This window comes from Drosophila suzukii, chromosome X (assembly GCF_043229965.1).
Source record: "Drosophila suzukii chromosome X, CBGP_Dsuzu_IsoJpt1.0, whole genome shotgun sequence".
In the NCBI taxonomy this organism is placed as follows: Eukaryota; Metazoa; Arthropoda; class Insecta; order Diptera; family Drosophilidae; genus Drosophila; species Drosophila suzukii.
Genome location: NC_092084.1, coordinates 26349101 through 26370648, shown reverse-complemented (window position 1 = coordinate 26370648; position 21548 = coordinate 26349101). Strand labels below are relative to the sequence as shown.

At 41.6% G+C, this 21548-nt stretch overlaps 1 protein-coding gene and 1 long non-coding RNA gene across 2 annotated transcripts; one reads left to right on the top strand and one right to left on the bottom strand.

The window, feature by feature from the left end:
* Positions 1 to 3401: 3401 nt before the first annotated feature.
* Positions 3402 to 7729, bottom strand: LOC139353410 (uncharacterized). Its single transcript, XM_070997591.1, has 5 exons — positions 7693 to 7729; positions 7609 to 7635; positions 7313 to 7540; positions 7101 to 7212; positions 3402 to 3612 (listed from the first exon to the last, which is right to left on the bottom strand). The coding sequence occupies exons 1-5, from the start codon at positions 7727 to 7729 to the stop codon at positions 3402 to 3404; spliced, it is 615 nt and encodes a 204-aa protein (XP_070853692.1).
* A 6371-nt stretch (positions 7730 to 14100) lies between these two features.
* Positions 14101 to 16537, top strand: LOC136117355 (uncharacterized). Its single transcript, XR_010654911.2, has 3 exons — positions 14101 to 15808; positions 15876 to 16041; positions 16126 to 16537. It is a non-coding gene; the product is annotated as an uncharacterized lncRNA (long non-coding RNA).
* Positions 16538 to 21548: the final 5011 nt, after the last annotated feature.

Sequence of the window (21548 nt, the reverse complement as noted above, 5' to 3'; positions counted from 1 at the left end):
GTGGAGGATGCTTGGAGACACGTGAAGAGCAGCGTTGAAGCCAGCTCGGCGAGATACATGCTCGGAATCTTCGTGGATTTCAAAGGAGCCTTCGACAATGTGGAGTGGAGTGCTGCACTGCGCCGATTAGCCGAACTGGGATGCCGAGAGATGGGCTTGTGGCAGAGCTTTTTCTCAGATAGAAGAGCAGTGATCCGAAGCAGTTACGAGGAAGTCAATGTCCCCGTAACTAGAGGCTGTCCGCAGGGGTCAATCAGCGGCCCATTTATATGGGACTTGCTGATGGATGTACTGCTCCGGCGCCTTGAGTCGTACTGCACCCTGAGTGCGTACGCGGATGACCTGCTTCTTCTCGTCGAGGGAGAATACCGGAACGTGCTGGAGACAAAAGGAGCGCAGCTGATGTCCATCGTAGAAGCATGGGGGATGGAAGTCGGCGTTGCCGTTTCCACCAGCAAGACGGTTATTATGCTGCTCAAAGAGGACCCTCGCCATCGTTTGGCTCGTACCTCTTCGCGTGCGCTTAGTCGCGCCCCTGCGGTAAAATTTGCGGGAGCAAATTTGCCGTATGTCAGCAGCTGCCGTTATCTGGGCATCACGGTCGAAGAAGGCTTGAAGTTTTTCGAGCACTTCACAGTGCTAAAGCGGCGCATGACTGGAGTCGTTGGAGCATTGGCGCGTGTGCTTCGAGCAGACTGGGGATTCAGTCCTCGAGCCAGGCGGACCATTTATGCCGGACTCATGGTGCCTTGTGCGCTATTTGGTGCCCCGATATGGTATGTCAGTACGACGCAGCAAGTTGTGGCCAATAGGCGACTCCTTGCTTGCCAGAGGCTTATCCTTATGGGAAGCCTTCCGGTATGCCGAACAGTGTCCACTGCGGCACTGCAGGTTCTTGCTGGCGCTCCCCCGCTTGATTTGGTTGCCATGCAAGTGGCAGCTAAATACAAGCTTAAGCGTGGATACCCGTTGGAGGAGTACGATCTGTGTCATGGCGAGGACTTCACAAGTCTTAGCCGGGGGCAGATGATGGTGCGTATGGAGCAGTGCTTACTGCAGACGTGGCAAGACAGATGGGATGACGTAGAGTCAACCGGCCGGGTGACCTACAAATTCATCCCGGACGTCGAACTTGTCTATCGCGATCCAAATTTTGGATTCACGATGCGCACCGGATTTCTGCTCACAAGACATGGATCTATGAACGCATTTCTGTGTAGGATCGGTACGATGCCTACTGCCGCATGCTTATGCGGCGCCCCTTGTGAGGACTGGCAGCATGTCCTATGTGACTGCCCGAACTACGCGGATTTGCGTGACCTCGATGGACTTGGTGTGCAGCAAGATGGCGGAAACTGGATCGGATTCGATGGAATTCTGGTGGATCAGGAGAGGACCCGACGGCTTACGACGTTCGCCGAGGAGGCATTCAACCGGAGAAGGGACTTGTAGTCTCCACCACTTGCCGTGTGGTAGCGGCGAAGAATACTGCCACAGCCTGTCATAGCTTGTCGTAGGAGGCGACTAATATGGCAAATGGTTGCCCCATCCGAGCTTGTCGGAGCTGAAGGGGTGACGCCCACCGAGCCTGTAATTTCGGTACCACGGGTTGAGCAGCTCCAAGGCTGCTCATTGAGGTTGGCCCCCTTGTGGGAGTATCCTGGTGGCTGTGGTTGACACCTATATCGCGGGTAGAGTCCTCGGGCTCGACGTGGATGTTGCGTAATACAACTCGGGTGCTGTGACCCACAGAACGGTAGTGATTTTAGATAGATCTCGCCCCTACGCAAGGGGGAGTGCTTGCCCGACAAGTAAGTACTCGAATTGCTACTGGGGTGGTTGCTATGTACATAGCTATAGCTGCTAGTCCAGGGCGTTGGTCTGGCGCTGAACCTAGACCCGTGCATTATATACTCACTTGTGGGTATATTAGAATGCCGTGGTTGTAATCCCTTCATTGTGGAACACGCCACGTAAAATAAGTTCGGAGGGATCCGAGACACACCCCCCCCCCTGTCCCTATCTACTCGGCAGTGTAAGGAGAGATTCAAGTATCGTACCTGATTATTTTGCTCTGTTCGAAAATTCGTTTTTTCGCGTTTCCTCAAAAGTTACATTGGCGGAAGTGGTGTCAGAGTCCGTGGTTCGGCTGCGCGGTCGAGGAGTGTTGCTCGCGTGATCATACATACGCCGGAGGCGGCGGAATACGCGTTTTCCTTTTGTGAACAATTGAAAGCATTTTTGGTAATTTATTTTGTTTGAAAAAAATTTGAATCGAGCTGAAAAGGCTACTTGGCCTTAACAAAAACTAGGTGGGTGTATTTTTGAGTCCTATTTTTAACACCACCAAAGAGATGTCGGAGGAGGTTGATTCGATGAGCGAGGGCGAGATGCGCGCCAATGGGAAGCGCAGCCAAGCTAAGGAGCGAGAAAACCCGAAAGCTAAGTTGATTGCGCTCGACGCGGAATCGTGGGCCAATATTGTTGACACGGACAAGGACTGGGACGTGCCAGAAGAAGGTCGCCCCTCATCATCTGCATCGTCCGCGAAGGGGGCTAAGGCGAAGAATGTTGCACCCGGAGAAAAGAAGCGCTCCAAAGGACGTTCTAGGGCGTCATCGAAGGAGGCATCGCGCGCTAAAGACCTGCCAGACTGAAAAGATCCTTCTCGGACAGAGAGTGGGGGGGGAAACGGTGCCGTTGCTGCCGAGATGGGCGACATCCGTGCGGATATCATGAGGATGTCCCACGTATCAAGCCCTACCGTGGGCATCAAGACGCAATTATTGGCAAACCGCTACGAGGAGATCGTCGGAGCCCTGCTGATCCGGATTGGAGTTCTTGAGGATCGCCTGAAGTGGCAGACACCGGTCGCCTCGGCCGCCTCATATGCAGCCACCGCTACTAGAGGCGCGCACCTAGTCGCCTCACCTGCTGCCCCCCTTGCCACCGTAGCCGCACCGCGAAAGATCCGGGAGACATGGTCGGCGGTCGTCGCGTGCGACGACCCGGCCTTGTCAGGGAAGCAGATCGCGGAGAAGATCCGCAAGGAGGTAGCGCCCGCTCTGGGCGTACGAGTGCACGAGGTGCGTGAGCTGAAGCGGGGCGGCGCGATCATTCGCACGCCTTCGCAGGCGGAGATGACGAAAGTCGTTGCCTCCGCAAAGTTCGCAGAGGTGGGCCTAAAGGTGTCGAGGAACACCGCTGCAAAGCCACGTGTGACGGTCCAGGATGTGGACACCTCCGTGGGACCGGATGAGTTCATGATGGAGCTGAAGAAGAAAAACTTCGACGAGATGACGCTCAAGGAGTTCCAGAAGGCGGTAGTCCTGGAGACCAAGCCCTGATTAGCTGCAGATGGCACCGCAGTAAATGTGACTCTGGAGGTAGATGACCAGGCGCTAGCCGTTCTCGACGGCGGGAGAGTCTACATAAAGTGGTTCTCCTACCGCTGCCGCTCTCAGGTGCGCATCTACGCGGGCCACCGATGCCTTGGATTTGAACATAAGGTCAGCGAGTGTCGGTACGCCCGAGAGAAGCAGGTCTGCCGCCAGTGTGGGCAGTACGACCGCGTCGCGTCGCATTGCAGAAATGCGGTGGACTGCCGTCTTTCTTTTCATAATTATAATTTAGTTATAGTTTTAAATAAAAATCAGGGATTTAAGTACAAAAAATCATGATCGGATGCCATTTTAGTTCCGCCGGCGCATTTTTGATTATAAGCCCTCCAATGTAGAACATGCCTCGCGAATGGTCCGATTGCGACTGCGCAGATGGAAGCAGGTTGAACAGAGTGGCTTTTCAGCAATGAAAAACATTGGCGTTACCTGTCGCAAAATCCCAAAAATACCGAATTGTGGGATTCGGTATATTTCGTATTTAGAAATGAGTAAAACTGATTTCCATTACTTGGTATTTCTTATATTTGGTATTTAGCATGTAATAGACCGTTTTTTGGGTTACATTTTTTTTTGGCGGAAATGTGTTTACATGTATAAGTACTACTACTAAGTAATTATTTATATTATTAAAAATTATATTTGTTGTTTAACATCTGTTTCTCCGGTAGTTCGATTGACTTTATTTATTTTGTATTTATATATCTGAAACATCTTTCCAATATTTTTCGGAGGAGGTTATATTTAAAAAAAAAACACCAAGCAAAAGATATAAGACTTTTGGGAAAGTTTCAGCCCGATAGCTTTAAAACTGAGAGACTAGATTGCGTATAAACGGACGTCAGACGGACATGACTAGATCGACTCTTCTAGTCATGCTGATCAAGAATATATATACTTTATGGGGTCGGAAACGTCTCCTTCACTGCGTTGCAAACTTCTCACTGAAATCAATATACCCTCTGCAAAGGTATAAAAAATGTGGCATCGAAAAAATTGTTAGTGGCATTTTTGTGATCCAGGGGCAACACTAACAAAAATTGCCATCAATCGCTTGGGCTCGTTGCATGGATATGTATTTTTGTAAGCAGCCCTAGCATTAGTTGCAGTAAGAATGGGATCCAGAAAAAAAACTTATTTAACGCTCTTTGCTTGATTTTTTCAGCTCCATGCGGCCAATTTAATGCTGGAAATCAACAAAAACAAAAAAGTTATATTTTAGAACCTTAATTAGTCCGTTGCGACTTATAAATAAACATGATAGCATTTAGAAAAAAAACTCAAATGGCACATCAAGAAATGACTGCCGGAGATTATAAAATTAAAATCAATTACGAAAAACCATGGTTGGGTCGCGGGAGGGAGACTTCTCGTTATTTGCATTACCCCTCTCCATTCAGGCCTGCAGTGCATTCACATAAGCGAAAAAAAGAGACTGAAGATCGTTCATCCAGTGTTGAAAATCACTAAAATACAGTAAAAGGACCGACAAGTTGTGCACGTAACAGTGCCGTGTCCGTGTGCCTAATGCGATTTTTTTCGAATCTTCGAAGCGTATTCCAATTTTAAAGGGGCCATCTTAATATTTTAATTTAACTTTTATCAATTCTCCATTTAAAAGCTTAGTAACGAGTACATGAAAGTAGATAGTCTTGTTTTTTAAATTGCTTTGAAAGGCCATTGTGCAAATTGGAACCGCCCTCTATTTGCATTATATCTGGCCTAACATGTACATCTTATTCATTTAAAATTTCGATTAAATCTTTCGCACAACTACTAATAGGTTTGTGGCATTTAAAACATTTCTTTAACTTATAATTTAAGTCTCCCTGATCTATCACTATGCCTCCCAAATCTTCCTGATTAACAGGGCTTACTTCTACTTCTACTTCTTTCTGATCAGCTTATATTTCCTCTTGATCCGTAAAGTAAATTCAAAAAATATTTGAAAGAAGATGTTTCAAATAAATAAATACACAATAACTAAAATCAATCGAAGTACTTCAGCCTGAGAAACTGATGTTGAACAAAGGATATAATTTTTAATAAAATATATAATTACTTAGCAGTAGTACTTGTACATGTAAAAACATTTTCGCCAAATAAGAAATGTAACCCAAAAACCGGTCTTTTACATACTATATATCAAATATAATAAGTACCAAAGAATGGAAATCGGTCTTACTCTTTTTTAAAAACCAAATATACCGAATCCCACTATTCGGTATTTTAGGGATTTTGCGATAGGTAACGCGAGGGTCTTTCATTGGTGAATAGCCACTCTAATCAACCTGCTTCCATCTGCGCAGTCGGAATCGGACCATTCTCGAGGCATGTTCTACTTTGGAGGTGTTAAAACCAAAAATGCCCCGGCGGAACTGAAATGGAATCCGATTATTGTTTTTGTACTTAACTTACTGCTTTTTATTTAAAACTAAAATACAATTGTGTATGAAAAGACTTCAGGGAATATCCAAAAGTTATTTATTTGAACTTTTTTTTGATAAAGAATGATTAATATGTAGCATTCAACCTTGCAAGCAGTGCTGCATGTCCCGATGAGCAGCTCTTAAAACGACAATTCCGGCAGTTCACCGCATTCTGACTGTCTCGCGCACCGTGTCTGGTCTATCCGCACTATCTGCCGACGGCAGATATTTTTGTACCTGCAGTCCTTAATCTTTCCGAACACTAGTAAAAGACATATGCCACAATAAGAGGCAGGATTACATCAGTTGTTCATGTCGAACAAGGCAGAGTGCAATATCGCCGGTCGATGAATCCGAACTGGTTAAAGAACAGATATTCCTAGTATACCCGGTAGACTAAGCTCACACCATGTTAGTTCATTCGAGAATAAAAAGTGAAATACGAAGCAAGTAAACACAACCCCTCTGTTCTATTTCTTTGGGAAAAATCAGGACCAGATTCTTGACACGGACCCGTCCCAACATTTGATCCAATCGAACCGGATTTCTTTTCATTGTTTTCCACAAGCTAAGTAATTCTAAAGTTTTATCCACTTGCGATAAAATATATATATATTATTTCCAAACAACCCCGCTCCACCGTCAAAATTTTGTGAAAATATATATTTATTTATATATTTTTTTTGATCTTTCCGATCGGAAGCATAATCTGCACACCACAAGTGGCACATTCCGCACAAGTTACACAAAATTTATCGACATATATTTATATATACAAAGTCAGCACACACTTCCGATCCACTAAACTGGCTGCTCTTTTGGTTGAGAAAAAAAATATGCATATGCGTAGATGTAGTTCAGATATTTGAGTTCTGAATTTCAAAAGCCCACAACACTATTGGCACATTCCGCACAATTTAACAAAATTAAAACAGAAAAAAAAATCCTAACATTTACACATACATAAATACGTAGAGCATCCATCCACAGTGCAAGACCCAATACTAGCATTTTCTTTTTGTTAAATTAGAAGCAAAAAAAATCAAAACACACAATCCAATAAGAAACCTGGCTTACGCATTTCGCTGCAACACCATCTACTTGGCACACTTATCGGACCTGCGAGTCTGAGGGTGGCGGCCACCATTTTTATTTCCTCCGCGGCATCCCAAATGGGAAAACACAACCCAATCGTTTAGCTGATATAATGATAATGATGATAATAATTAGGTGGTTGTTTGCGCGGACGAAATTTGGGTAGACTTTTAGCTACTTCTTATTCTGGCCCCCCTTAAAGTTGTGGGACAGAACAAGTTCCTCAGAAGGCACGTTCGGAATGGAACGGCTCAGCCTTCCATTTTTAAGAAGCGTTACCATCAGCTTGTCTAAAAATATAAGAAAATATTCAAAAAAAAATGGAGAAGTAAAGCTAAGAACGAAAGCCTCGACTACGAAATAAATATAATTAAAAAACAAGGACATAACGTACATAGTTCTCCGAATTTCCGTCCACTAGTTTAGTGTCGATCCCTTGGAGATCCTCAGCTGTGCATAGAGGGAAGGAGCGCTCCATGGTCTCGACAATTTTTGTATCCACTTTGGCCGACTCCCTTACGTAGGCGGTTACGGAGCTCACTGCCTCTGTAAGGGCATTGAGGCCTTGGTGGATACCTTTCACTTCCGCCAGAAGCTCCTCTATGTTTTTTTCCATCTCTAAATAACATGTAAAGAAAAATACAAAACATTACTATTATTATCCAAACTGAAAAAAAAAAACTTACCGTCCAGCCGGACGCTCTGGGAATCCTCTAAAAAAAATTTAAATGGTTACTAACTAGAAAAATTAAGAAAAATATTATACATACCGCTCGTGGTAAGGCAAAAACGTTTCGGGGCACTCATTTTTAAAACTTTCAAAAAATAATATAATATATAATATATATATAAACACCTCCAATTTTAAAAGATAAAAAAGCATAAGACCTAAGAAAAATGCAACATGGGAATTAATACTATACTATTTTTGGGAGGAATTCCTACGGCTTTCCTACTTAACTCTGAAACTGGAAACTTTTCTAAAATTGAATCCTCTTGAAAAATTCCTTCACATATACCCACATCAAATGAACTACTAGGCTCATCATAAAATCTAAAAAGCTCTACAAATTTTATACCTAAAATAAATATTTCTCCTTCCTCTTCTATAAAGGATTCCACTTTAATTGGAACTATTTCCTGTACAAAACAAAGATTATCGGGTCTATTCCCGCTCAGTATGCAATTTTTCATTTTTAATATTTTTTTATATTTTTATCTGCGGCTCTTATTTTATTTGTAGGGCATCTTCGCTAATTTTTCTATATATTTGGGCCAGAATTTGTGTGGGTTTTCGGACAAAACGCTTAAGAGTTTGCAAATAATTTTCAAATGCGTTGGAAAAACCACTGATCGGATATCCGACTACTGTGATCGTTTCGCATATATGTAGCAAACCGTGAACATTGTACGAAATACTGTTTTCGCCAAACACAGATGGAAAATTTTCAACGAAAACATTCAACACTTCTTGGCTAATGTCGTTGTTTTTCAGAGAAAAGCAATGTATGTGAACAATGTAATAACAAAAATCCATAATATTACCCTTTCCTGACTGTATCTTTAAGAGTTACAATCCCAGTATACAATAAAAACTGTCTGTACTCTGTGGTTTTCAAGTTTGGGAGCTCTAACAATGTTCTCGGTTTGCGTGCAAACTCTTTTGGAATATACTTACTCATTGATGTTAACGTTTTCAAAATAGTTTCCTTTTCAATTTTTGTCAATTTTTGTAAATTTTTCTACGACTTTGTTATTATAAAGTCTTTGTAAAAACTTTCGCATGACACCCAGTTCTACCAGATGCATGCAATCAAGGGGAACTTGTGTTACCATTAAAACTCCAAGCTTTTCAAAAGCGGACTGAACATTGAAATATTTTGAAGTGTGATGGCTGGGATACTTTCTAGCACGAGAATTTTCGTCTGAAATGGGATCCTCACACTTTGTACTGTACGTTAAAACATAACTAGCACTTTGTATATCCATGGCCGGATGTATGACCAGGCGTACCTGTCACGTAAGCTCTTGCAGGTGCATCAAAAATAATTGCTCTAAGCCCTACAAAAACTTTTTTATTTAATATTGTGACCCCGTTTTTTAATGTGTCGGACAACTCTTTAGTAAACTTATCTAAAAACTCATCAGAATCAAGGGGTTTATTATACCCCATAAAACTCCTATTGGCAAAACAAAGAAATTTTTAATAATATTTAATCTAATTAAAATGGGTCACAATTGTGTACGGGACTATTAAATAACGGGAGTCGGTCAATATTTACATCAATGCTTAAGAAATCCGGAATATCTTTTAAGACAGTTATTTTATTTAGTTGCTTTGTTAAGCCGATAAGCAAATAAGAGCTCCCATTTACTTGCATTATATAGGGCTTATTAGAGCACTAAAATTTATAAAATGGCTTTATTTTTAAACTATACATATTAAGAATTGTAATCAAATCAATTGCACAATTTCTTGTTGGCTTATGCTTTAAATACCATCATGGTCACTACCAACATCTGCCATTTCCCTATCTTACATTTCCTGCGAATGTAAATGATTTACCTCTTCAACTAAAATATTATCAAGCCCTGTATTCGAATCACCTACTTCCATTGCAATTCCTACTTCTACTCTTTCTACACTATTCTCATTTCATGTAACTCCTGTAGAAATTCTCATCTGCTGTTTTAATTTTTCCTGCATTATTTTAGCTAACCTACGCATTTGCCTATCTCCAACCATTTTACCCTTGCAGAGAGTAAAATGATTTCAGTCAGAAGTTTTCAACGCAGTGAAGGAGACGATTCCGACCCCATAAAGTATATACATTCTTGCCATGCTTTTCCGCATTGGTTCTCGATAAAAAAAACTTTCAAACTCTCTAAGTTAGACAAGGAAGAACCCTATAGTCAAGTACCTCGACTATCAGTTACCCGTTACTCGGCTAATGGGACCAAAGGGAAATGGAGATATGCAAGCAGCAAAGCGAGATTGAAATGCGCCACCTACCCGTGATCTCAATATATGGTTATGTGGGCGGTAGAAAGATTTACGCGTTATGCGCGTTAGAGTGGGCGTGGAAATCTTTTTTTTAAAACAATCGATAGGTACTGAGGAGACTAATACATTTCAGTTAACATTTTTTATCTAGCATGAAAATTGTGGGCGCCACAGGTTTGGGCGGTTTGTGGGCGTTAGGGTGGGCGTGGCATATTCGCGTAACAAACGTGCGCTGCGTAAGAGGCTACGGAATTTAAATCTGACATCCCAATTCTCTATCTTTGATAATTTCCGAGATATCCGCGTTCATATCTACGATTTTTTTTAAGTTTGTGGTCGTTAAAGTGGGCGTGGCACATTGCTGAAACAAACTTGCGCTGCACAGGAATCTCAGGAATCTGCATGTTTAATCCCAGTATCCCGCACTACCTTACTGAACAGAGGATTTCAAATGCGGAAGTCACAGCGTATTTCTTACAAAAACTTTTAAAATTGTATTCTTGTATGTTCGGAACAAGAAGTATGATTACAAGAAATTTGCTCAAATTTGTCCTTTTTCAATACTTTTGTGGACGAACTCTTTCAAGACGTCTAATATGGTCCCCACAAGAATAAAATTGCGAAACCCTTAAGAAAATAATTTGTCTAATCAGAGGCCTGGTAGGAAATTATAAAATTAAATTGGTTCAGTTTTTAAACTTAAAATATTTTAAATTATAAAGCAAACAAAAACCCCTCCTAACGAAGTAAAGCAAAAGCGACGATTGCACCCTATTTTTGATAAAGAGTGATCAATATATAGCATTCAACCTTGCAAGCACTGCTGAGTGTCCCGATGAGTAGTTCTTAAAACCACAATTCCGGCAGTTCACCTGATTCAGTTTTCCTGTGGCATTCTCTATGTAATATTTATTCAAAATTGCCATCTAGTAGCACATCCTTCAGCCAACTGGCAAAAGACATTTGCCACGACAAGAGGCAGGCCCCTTAAGGTATCCTTCCAAGAGGCACCGAGAGTACATCGATGTCAGGTGCTAAGGGATGGCACGCCATTCTTCCTTGACAGTCCCGCCCGTGATACCATCCATACCCGGAGATCGCCGGCTTCTCAGCCTCGCGACATGGTATGTCAGCTTGAGCAGTCGACTCCGCAACAGGGAAGAAGTTGCGGAAGATGCGCCACAGATTTGGGCGGTATGTGGACGTTAGAGTGGGCGTGGCAAACATTTTTTGGATCAATCGATAGGTATTGACGAGACTAATACATTTCAGTTAAGAATTTTTTTTCTAGCATAAAAACTGTAGGCACCACAGTATTGGGCGGCTTGTGGGCGTTAAAGTGGGAGTGGCACCCTGCTGAAATAAACTTGCGCTGCGCAAGAAGCTCAGGAATCTGCATACCAAATCCCAATAGCCTAGCTCTTATAGTTTTCGAGATCTCAGCGTTAATCCGGACGGACAAGGCTAGATCGCCTTGGCTAGTGATCCTGATCAAGAGTATATATACTTTATGGGGTCGGAAACGCTTCCTTCTACCTTTTACGTACTTTACGACGAATCTAGTTTACCCTTTTACTCTACGAGTAACGGGTATAAAAATAAGAAATCGACCCATTTACATTTGATATTTATTTATTTCTTTACACATATTTATTGGCCATCAGCCTGATCATCGTCAACCTTATCTCTCCCACGACGAACTTGCCTATATTCTGTGAATGGGAAGAATAAATTATTAATAGTTTATATTAATTAATACATATAAACAACTTACGCATTTGACCAGCAGCACCTTCGACATTTTGTTCTCCTTTCATGCGAAATAAAAAGTTCCGCGAATCGGGAGTGATGCCACACTTTCAGCTTGCCTTTATCGAAGTATCGATATAGGGTATCGATATAAGGTTAATGTGTTCCATGCTACAATTTTGGAACAAATTAAGTGCCTACAACGCACTATGTTTTTTTCTCAAAAACTGACGGCTTTTCGTTTGCCGTACCGCATTAGTTAATTAGTAAAATGAATTTCTTTTCCAACGAGGTACCGTGCATGTGGGTAAATCGTCTGTGAAAGTCAAATTAATTGAAAATAGAGATAGCGTCGAAACATAATTTTTTTCCCACATGGTTAGTGTCTTGGGTGCGTTGAACAGGGTGGAACTGCGAAAAATATCGTAACATATGAGATGCCCACAACGCAGTATGCCTTTTTTTTCAAAAACTGACGGCTTTTCGTTTGCCGTACCACATTAGTTAATTAGTAAAATGAATTTCCTTTCCAACGAGGTACCGTGCATGTTGTTACAACGTCAGTGAAAGTCAAATTAATTGGAATTTTCCCGAATTTTTCTTTGAATTTATATACATATTTATTTTTAAAGTGGTAGCCATGCGTTATTCTAAGCTTGTCATAAATCTTCTTTGAGAAGATTTCTGCTTATTTTTGGGGTTGGAGAACATTAATGCACCTTTATTGTCCATATATATGCGATACGTTCCCACAATTCACTTTTCCAACTCCGATTTAGTGAACGTAAGTACAAAATTGATCACTTGGCTTTCTTTTTTCGTGGGCTGCGTCGGATTCGTTGGAATCCGCCGAATACTCCAGTTCGCTTGACAGTCGCTTACTCGGAACTAGAACTTTTCCTGTTAATTGAGTTTTTAGCCCGAATCTACATATGAGTAGAGTGTTGCTGGCTGAACTTTTTTCAAGATTCTAGTAAGGTTTTAGCTGAACATTTGGAGAAGGAATCGACCCTATTCTACAGGGCCAAAAAAGCTTCTGAGCTAATGGGATTGACAGCCAATTTAGTATTTATAGACAGATTTCTGGTGTAGAATATGAGGGGTGGGGGGGGGGGGGGGGGTCAAACCTTGGAATTTTCCCGAATTTTTCTTTGAATTTATATACATATTTATTTTTAAAGTGGTAGCCATGCGTCATTCTAAGCTCGACATAAATCTTCTTTGAGAAGATTTCTGCTTATTTTTGGGGTTGGAGAACATTAATGCACCTTTATTGTCCATATATATGCGAAACGTTCCCACAATTCACTTTTCCAACTCCGATTTAGTGAACGTAAGTACAAAATTGATCACTTGGCTTTCTTTTTTCGTGGGCTGCGTCGGATTCGTTGGAATCCGCCGAATACTCCAGTTCGCTTGACAGTCGCTTACTCGGAACTAGAACTTTTCCTGTTAATTGAGTTTTTAGCCCGAATCTACATATGAGTAGAGTGTTGCTGGCTGAACTTTTTTCAAGATTCTAGTAAGGTTTTAGCTGAACATTTGGAGAAGGAATCGACCCTATTCTACAGGGCCAAAAAAGCTTCTGAGCTAATGGGATCGGATGATGATTTGGAGCCACCTCACCTGTATTCTGCTTCAGTATGCAGAAATGCCAAGTAGGAGGTAGGGAAAAAGCAACACAGGAAGGCATATCCGCTGGACGCCATCTCTGACCTAAAAAGAAGCCAAATAGATCAAAATGTCATTCGCGAGGTAGGGAGGGACCCAGTTAAAATTCTTACCACATCAGGTTCGCTTTTATAGCAAATTAAGAAAACAGAGTTCCCTGTTTATCGACGTCTCTGGTGGTAGGTATATGGAATATGTTCACATAGATGGACAAAAGTCTCAACATATATTCCTTCACATTGGTGTTCTCCACTATCCGTTTGGTCTGCTGGTGGTATCATCTATGCTCACGGAGAAACAAGACATGGTTACCATTACAACATGGCTATTAAGATGGCTACAAACAAGAGCTCAGAATCCAAAAGAAGTGGTATTTTAGAAAATTTCATACTTCTACGAGCAACATATTTATATTAATTTCGATTTATTGCAGGTGTGCGATTCTTCAAGGGCTTTGCTGTCGGCCTGTTGTTTAGCATTTGCGAGCTTAAGCACCGTTGAAGCGTATGCAGATGCTTGTAAGTCAACCAATGTGCCAAGAAAAATTGGGATGATTTTTTTGAGAACAAAAAAAAAAACTTGTAAAATGTTTTTATTTACTTGGAATTGGACAGCTCATATTGGCAACTAATTCCGAAGATGCGAGAACTGTTATTAGGGCATTGCTAATAATTTCAATGTGTAAAAGAGGCGGAGATGGGTCTACGTGTTTGAAAGAAACGGTCAAATTAATAGAAAGTCAAGCAAAGGAAGATAGTCAGCTACAATAAATGCTATTGTCGACGCAGCTAAAGATATACAAGCAACAACGGTCGACGACCCTGGTAAACTATATTAGTTCAGAAATTACTATACCCATTTAATCTTAACTTTGTACAAACATGTTCTTTATATATCTCGGAAGATCCGACTGAAAGCACTTTCGATGCTGAGTATTTGCAGAGCACAACCAGCTACCTCGCACAATGGGCTTCGTGCATAAAAAGAGAAGTGGATGAAATTGTAGAAAAGGAGGAAGGCGACGATCTTAATCCGACCAGTATTCAAAACGGCTCCTAAAACAGATCAGGACGATTCCACTAAGGTCTAGTATAGCTAGGAACAGATTTGGATATGACAGGATCCCAGCTAGTAACGCACCAGTCGAAATCGGGTTTAACTCAATTAAAATCAAAGTGGAAAGATCCAAATGCCGCATAGACACAGCTGTGGATAAGCTGATAACATATTTCAACGGAAGTACTAAGTTTATTGATTGCTCTGCAATAAACAAGGAAAATTTTGAGCATTGAAGCCCTTGGGTGTTCCGAAAGTAATGAGGAAAATCAAATAGAGAACCACAATCAAACTAGAGAACCACTTTTGGATATCAGCAATGTATCCGATTTAGCTGTGGCTGGTACTTCAGATACTTGCTTTCTTTGGAATGGATGGAAAAAAGATCCAGGTCTGCAAAGACTGTTTCGACTGGTCACATAATTCACCCAGAGTGGCATTGAATGAGGTAGAAAACTGAAGAGGATTGGGGCAACCAACTACAAAAAACGCAACCTTTACCTTAATAAGGAGAACTGCGATTTTAATGATAATTTTCGACTATATTGAAAAATGGCAACGATTCCACCTTAGGCCTAGTAAATGTAGAAGGCTCAAAATTTTCTTTTCACAACACTTGTGCCTTTGAAAGTCTGTTTCAGGAACTTTTGGCTGGAGTTTTAGACTCAAGTCTTTTAAAGCATGTCTTAATGTCTTAATGAGTCGGGATCTGAAATTGACGCTATAAACCTACATATAAACAAGGAAGAACGCTGTAGTTGAGTACCTCGACTATGAGATACCCGTTACTCAGCTAAAGGGACCAAAGATAAATGGAGATATGCAAGCAGCAAAGCGAGATTGAAATGCGCCACCTACCCGCGATCTGATACAAAGTTATTTGGACGGTAGAGTGGGCGTGGCAAACTTTTGTTGGGTCATTTGATAGATATTGACGAGACTAATACACTTCTGTTAAAATTTTGTATCTAGCTTGAAAATTGTGGGCGCCACAGGTTTGGGCGTTATGGGCGTTAAAGTGGGCGTGGCACCCTGCTCTAACAAACTTGCGCTGCGCAGGAAGCGCAGGAATCTACATGCCAAGTCCCATGTCAGCGTTCATACGGACAGACGGCCATGGCTAGATCGACTCGGCTAGTGATCCTGATCAAGAATATATTACCTTTATGGGGTCGGAAACGCTTTCTTCTGCCTCTTACATACTTTCCGACGAATCTAGTAAACCCTTTTACTCTAAGCAAGGGGTATAAAAATGTTGAAGACCAGGGACGCGAGCTTTACCTTTGCAGTTGACATGGCGATGTGCATTGTAGCAGGAGTAGACCGAAAAAAGGGCACAGAAGCGGAAGTATTGGGTGAGCCCGTATCTCAAGGAAATATCCTTTAAAGGCCGCCACGCTTCTGACGTAAGTAATATTGTTTAAAAATAAAGTAATAGTTTTGCACCTATGAGTATTTTCTTCTATATTAAAGTTTCAGAACTTGGTTAACACCCCCCACCCATGTTCTTCGAAAACTTCCATATGACGGAGAGCAGCGTCAACGCGCTCTTTGGAATGGTGGAGCAGTATCTTGTCCCGAAACGGAACACCCGGCCCGATACCGCACCGCCAACAGCGAAGTTGATCATCGTTTTGAAGTAAATAGAATATATATACATATATGTTTAGTCTTTAATACCATTATTGTATTTAAATATTTTGATTTAATATTCTTTTGTTAGATTTTTTGCTTCTGGTTACTTATCGGACCAGCAAGCAACATTTTGGAATCGTCCTCGACCAGGTTTGCACAGCAATGTGGACTGCGTTGCAAGGGGAATTTTCGAAGTGAACAACAGATAACATGCTGAGGTGGGCCAAAGACTTCGAAGACGAATGGAACTTTCCAAACTGTCTTGGTGACGTCGACAGTAAGCATGTGGCGATAAAGGCCCCCTCTAATAGCGGAAGCCTTTTTTACAATTATTATACTTTTAAATTGTAAAGATAATGTAACAAGTAAATCTTTTCTAATGTAGGGATTTCATTCGATTGTTCTTATGGCAATCTGCGACGCTCACTACCGGTTTACGTATATAGAAGCCGCGGCGTTTGGAAGCGAGGGTGATATTAACGCTTTTTCCCAGAGTACGCTTGGAAAACGACTACTTTTGGATAAGCTGCCGTTTCCGGAGGACAATGTTGCATCGAACTCCCTACTACATAATCGGCGATGATGCATTTCACCTTCAAAAAGGCGCATTATGAAGCCATATATTGGTAACTATAGGCTGAGTCGTGCTCGTCGTTGCATTAAGAACGCATTTAGGATTCTCAGTGCACGGTGGATGGCTGTACAACGTACTTTGCTGAGCAATCCGAGCAAGTCTCCGGAAGTTATTGCAGCCTGTTGATTCTTTCTCGACCCACAGAAGCTGCGTTATCTTCTTCTCCACCTTGGCAGCATCTTCGGGATGCATGGTGTTCAGCTACCCTTCCCAACAGGCCAATATGGGCCTTGAATGAGTGAGGTTGTCCCGCTGATGCTGCAGGAAGTCCTCGCGGCCTCCAGCTCCGCTTCAGATGCATAGTAGAGGATGGAGGACCGCCCGAATTTTGTCGGTCTTTTCCGTTTTGGCAGCCTACACCCAGAAAAAAATCCGTTCGAAACGTTCAAAAATCAAGACCAAACGTTGTCAAAAAGTGCGTTAGCCCGTTTGTTGACAGTTCATGAACGTTCGTTCGTAAAATGTGACCGAAACTTTAGAGTTGGGTTCCGAACGAATGGTGTCAGTTTAAGAACATTTCGGGGTTAACTTGAGAACATAAAAATATAAAAAAAACGAGGTTTGTGTACATGCTAGACTTTCTGAACGCCTGGTAGAGATTTATTTAATTTTCCACCTTATGTTTTGTTATTGCTAGAATTCACTGTATTTTGGTTATTTTGCTGAAGACAAAGAATTTATTATTAATAGAAGTACATACATATAAAGATTATAAATAATATTTTAATAAAACTTACAATTCACAACCGTCTTCTCACGGACTCGAACCTGTGATACCATGTGTCGAAGGCGGACGCTCTAGCAGCTGGACCACCGAGCGAATTTTTCGAGTGCGGAAAATCGGGACACTAGACCGACATATTGTTGCAATAAACAACCATCAACCATGTGGCGAAAAATTATCGATTTCGATAGACTTTAACGCGTCTATCGCAGCTTTTTCATGAACGGCGTTCGATATCTGAGAACATTTTTCGAAATTTGGAACCAAGTTGTTCGTCGGTAGAGATTGTTACCAACACCGTTCGATTTTCGTGAACAAACGTTCGAAATGTGAGAACTAAAAATGGAGAACGGATTGTTCGCATTTCATGAAAAATGTTCTTGATTTTCTTCGTTCTTTTTATACCCGTTACTCGTAGAGTAAAAGGGTATACTAGATTCGTCGGAAAGTATGTAACAGGCAGAAGGAAGCGTTTCCGACCCCATAAAGTATATATATTCTTGATCAGGATCACTAGCCGAGTCGATCTAGCCATGTCCGTCTGTCCGTCTGTCCGTCTGTCTGTCCGGATGAACGCTGAGATCTCGGAAACTATGAGAGCTAGGCTATTGAGATTTGGCGTACAGATTCCTGAGCTTCTTACGCAGCGCAAGTTTGTTTCAGTAGACTGCCACGCCCACTCTAACGCCCACAAACCGCCCAAAACTGCAACTCCTACAGTTTTGATGCTAGATAGAAAATTTTAACTGAAATGTATTGTTCTCATCAATACCCATCGATTGACCTAAAAAAAAGTTTGCCACGCCCACTTAAACGCCCGCAAACCGCGAAAACCTGTGACGCCCACAATTTGCATGCTAGATAAAAAATTTTAACTGAAATGTATTGGTGTCGTCAATACCTATCGATTGATCCAAAAATAATTTTGCCACGCCCACTCTAACGCCCATAACGCTTAAATCTGTCTACCGCCGGTAGGTGGCGCATTTTAATTTCGCTTTGCTGCTTGCATATCTCCATTTCCCTTTGAGTAACGGGTATCTGATAGTCGAGGTACTCGACTATAGCGTTCTTCCTTGTTTTTTTTGTGTGTATAGGCGATCAGAGGTGAACGTTTTTCCATAAGTGTCCAATCCGCAAAGTCTAGCGCGAGCGGTCAGCCTGTTCTACTTTTTGGGCCACCGGAAAAGAAGGAAATATAATCAAGAAATTAACTGCGGACTAGGGTGAGTTGTAGCAGAGATCGGAAAGTCCGCGCTGCCGTTTTTTCGAGCGAAATCTGTGGAACTCATCCCCGATTATAATCGGAGTCTGTCGAGCTGCTGGAAAAACTGGGTCGAGAAGCAGAAGAAAATCTCAGCTCAGGGCCCTGCTAACAGCGTTGCCTTGGGCGATGGAATAAATCATAATTCTAAATCAAAAGCTTTTGCTTGGGGACCGCTCTTCGGTTGAGCGAGAGCGAAAGGGCAGTTACTTGATCGCGCTGTGAGACGTCGGTCCGTCGCGGAACCGCGGCGGAGTTTTGTCATAGAGCCGTGAATTGGCCGTAAAAATTCCGGAAATTTAAGCTAAGATTTAAAAGGGGAAAGAAAGTTTTTGTGACCCCTCCCGGTAAAACACGGTGATGAGAAATTTTGTGACCGGCTACATTCGGCCATAACCTTCAGGTCGAATGAGAAAAGTGTTAAAGACATACGAAAGGGAGATAAAAGTCACACTGCACCCAAATGGCTTTAATTTCATTTCGAAATCGTGCAATAGGAAATCCGGATTGATATAAAATTGATTGATACGTTGCAATTGGGTTTTTGGAATTCTTTGTCTCAAACAGAAATACTACATTTTGAGAAATGTGTTGTTTAGCATAAATAAGTATTCCGTTCTCCCCAATACCATTCAAACGATTGCTATTTATTCTTCTTATAATGTCGATAAAGTGTACTGGTCTAGTGGAAGAGTCCAGGTTTCAACATAACATAAAAAGTTGGCATACAAAATAATGTTGTCGTTGGCAACATTGTGGTAATATAAGAAGATATCCTCATTTTCATTGACCAAGCCTTTTCCCCTCTTAAACTTGCAATTTCTACTTGGACATTTGTTGCTCCAAATCTAGTTGGAGGGACAAAGTCTCCTAAAAGGAAAAGACCCAATACGCTAGTTGCTCTGCTGCAACCTAAATAAAACGAAGCTCGCTTAACGCCTCTTTTAAGATGCACTGCCTCAGCAGGAACAATTGGAAATTGTTTTCGATCAATAGAAGAATGTCCCGAATTTCCGCATTGGAATACTCGGGCTGTTTTATAAATTGGAGTCCAGTCTGCGTGATCCTCGAACTTTTGACCTAGCTATAGTCCAGTAACTAAAAATGAGCCGTTAACCATACAATTCGCTTTAATTTTGTGTCAATATTGACGGTAACCATATATTTTGCAGTTGTCTTCAGGTGTAAAATATATGGTAGACCCTGAGTTTCAGAGGTCTTCATGTTTTGGGCATTCCTAAGAGTTGATTCTCGACTTCTTTATGACATATTAGCTGATTTAACTGAATCTACTGCAGTTGACACAAATTCTTCAGTTCTAATTTGGGCAAGCTTTAGGGAGTTGTAATGGTCGGTGGAAATGTGAAATTACCTACGGCTCCACTCCTAGAGGTTGTGCCAACATGACTGTTAACAGTCTCCACCCCCGCTCTCCTAAAATTAGAGTTAAGTAGAAGCTGTTAGTTCTAATTTACCAGTGAAAGAAAGCCCACGCAGTGGCCAATAAAGTGAAATATTCTTTGAAAGCTTAAAAAGTGACTTTTCAATTCGATACGGGAACAAAACCGACAGCCAGAACCCAGGAAAGCCGCCACCCTCCACTTCATGGTCCTTCGAGCCGGATATGAACCAGCGACCTATAGATACGTGTGTTTGTGGGAACTTGGAAATATATGTGTGTAAATTGTCCTTTTTTTATTTGGAAATTATAAATAATGTGGATTATAATAATGTGGGTGTACCGAGAAAGAAGGTACGTGGGTTACCGTTCTTACGTTGCCTTACGTTGCGCTACGTGACTTTTTCCCTTATGTACATATGTTGAGATAGCCGGGCATATGGTGTAAATTGTAATTTAAATTTGTAATTTGTAATAATTTCGGAAATTGAAAATATTGTCGACTGTATTCTAGTATATCGCTGTAGAAATGTTCGCAGGGTGCAACGCGAATGGAAGTATGTGTATATGAATACCAATATGTATGGAAATGGCAAATACGAAAAAGAAGCCGGAATATGGCTATCGTATGCACAATGGAAATGGCCGATCAGACAGATATATGAGAAAATTGGGTTCTTGGGAAATATCTGGCTGGTCGGCAATGGAAATATGGAATATTCGTACTTATTTTGGATTTTTTGAAGAACTCGGAAAACTCCGCTGGTAGAATTTGACATTTTATTGATTTAAAAAAAATATTAAAAATTCTTAGTTGCTATTGTGGAGTTGCCATACTGCCGAAAACAATCCCCGTTACTATGAAAGAGAAACGGGAAGTTCAAAGATGGCACGCCAAATTTCGATGGTAAAATATGCAAGTCTATTTTTTGATTTTATTTATTTATTATATTAGCAATACAAATTTATTTTTCAATCACTAATTTTTATCTGGGGGATTCCCAGGAGGAGCCGCAACGTCGGCGCCAGCAGGAGCGCTACGCCGATGGAGAGGAGCCGGTAAGTCGGGGCCGACGTCGTCCTGGTGACCAGGAGCGGGGTGGCGATGGCGAGGATTAAAAAGATATATATAAAAAATTTCTTTGATAGAAGTTTTGAGAAAGTCGGGAGTCCCAACTTGCAGACCGTCCCAACTTACCGACCTCTCCCCTAAAGATTAAAAAAATTACATGAATATTTTCTTGTTGTTTTCAGAAATAAAGTTTAAAACGTGACCAAGGCCAAGACCAATACCAAGGAAGCCGCTTTAGAGCTAGGACTAATAGGGACGTCAGGCCGTTTGTCAGAAAACGAGTACGAAATAATTTTTACGTCTTTTCGTAAATATTGTTGTGTTGCCAATAGTGGCTATTTTAAGCAAAAAGTTGCTTCCAAAATATGGCCAAAAGAGTATTAGAAAAGTTGACTTAAAAAAAAAAAGACTTTAATTA

Bases quoted from the DNA above. Each gene is read 5' to 3' on its own strand.
- LOC139353410 (XM_070997591.1), bottom strand. From the start codon at position 7,729: ATGAGTGCCCCGAAACGTTTTTGCCTTACCACGAGCG. The intron at 7,636-7,692 runs GTATGTATAATA...AATTTTTTTTAG, and splicing joins TTTTTGCCTTACCACGAGCG to AGGATTCCCAGAGCGTCCGG. The intron at 7,213-7,312 runs GTTATGTCCTTG...TTATATTTTTAG, and splicing joins AAATTCGGAGAACTATGTAC to ACAAGCTGATGGTAACGCTT.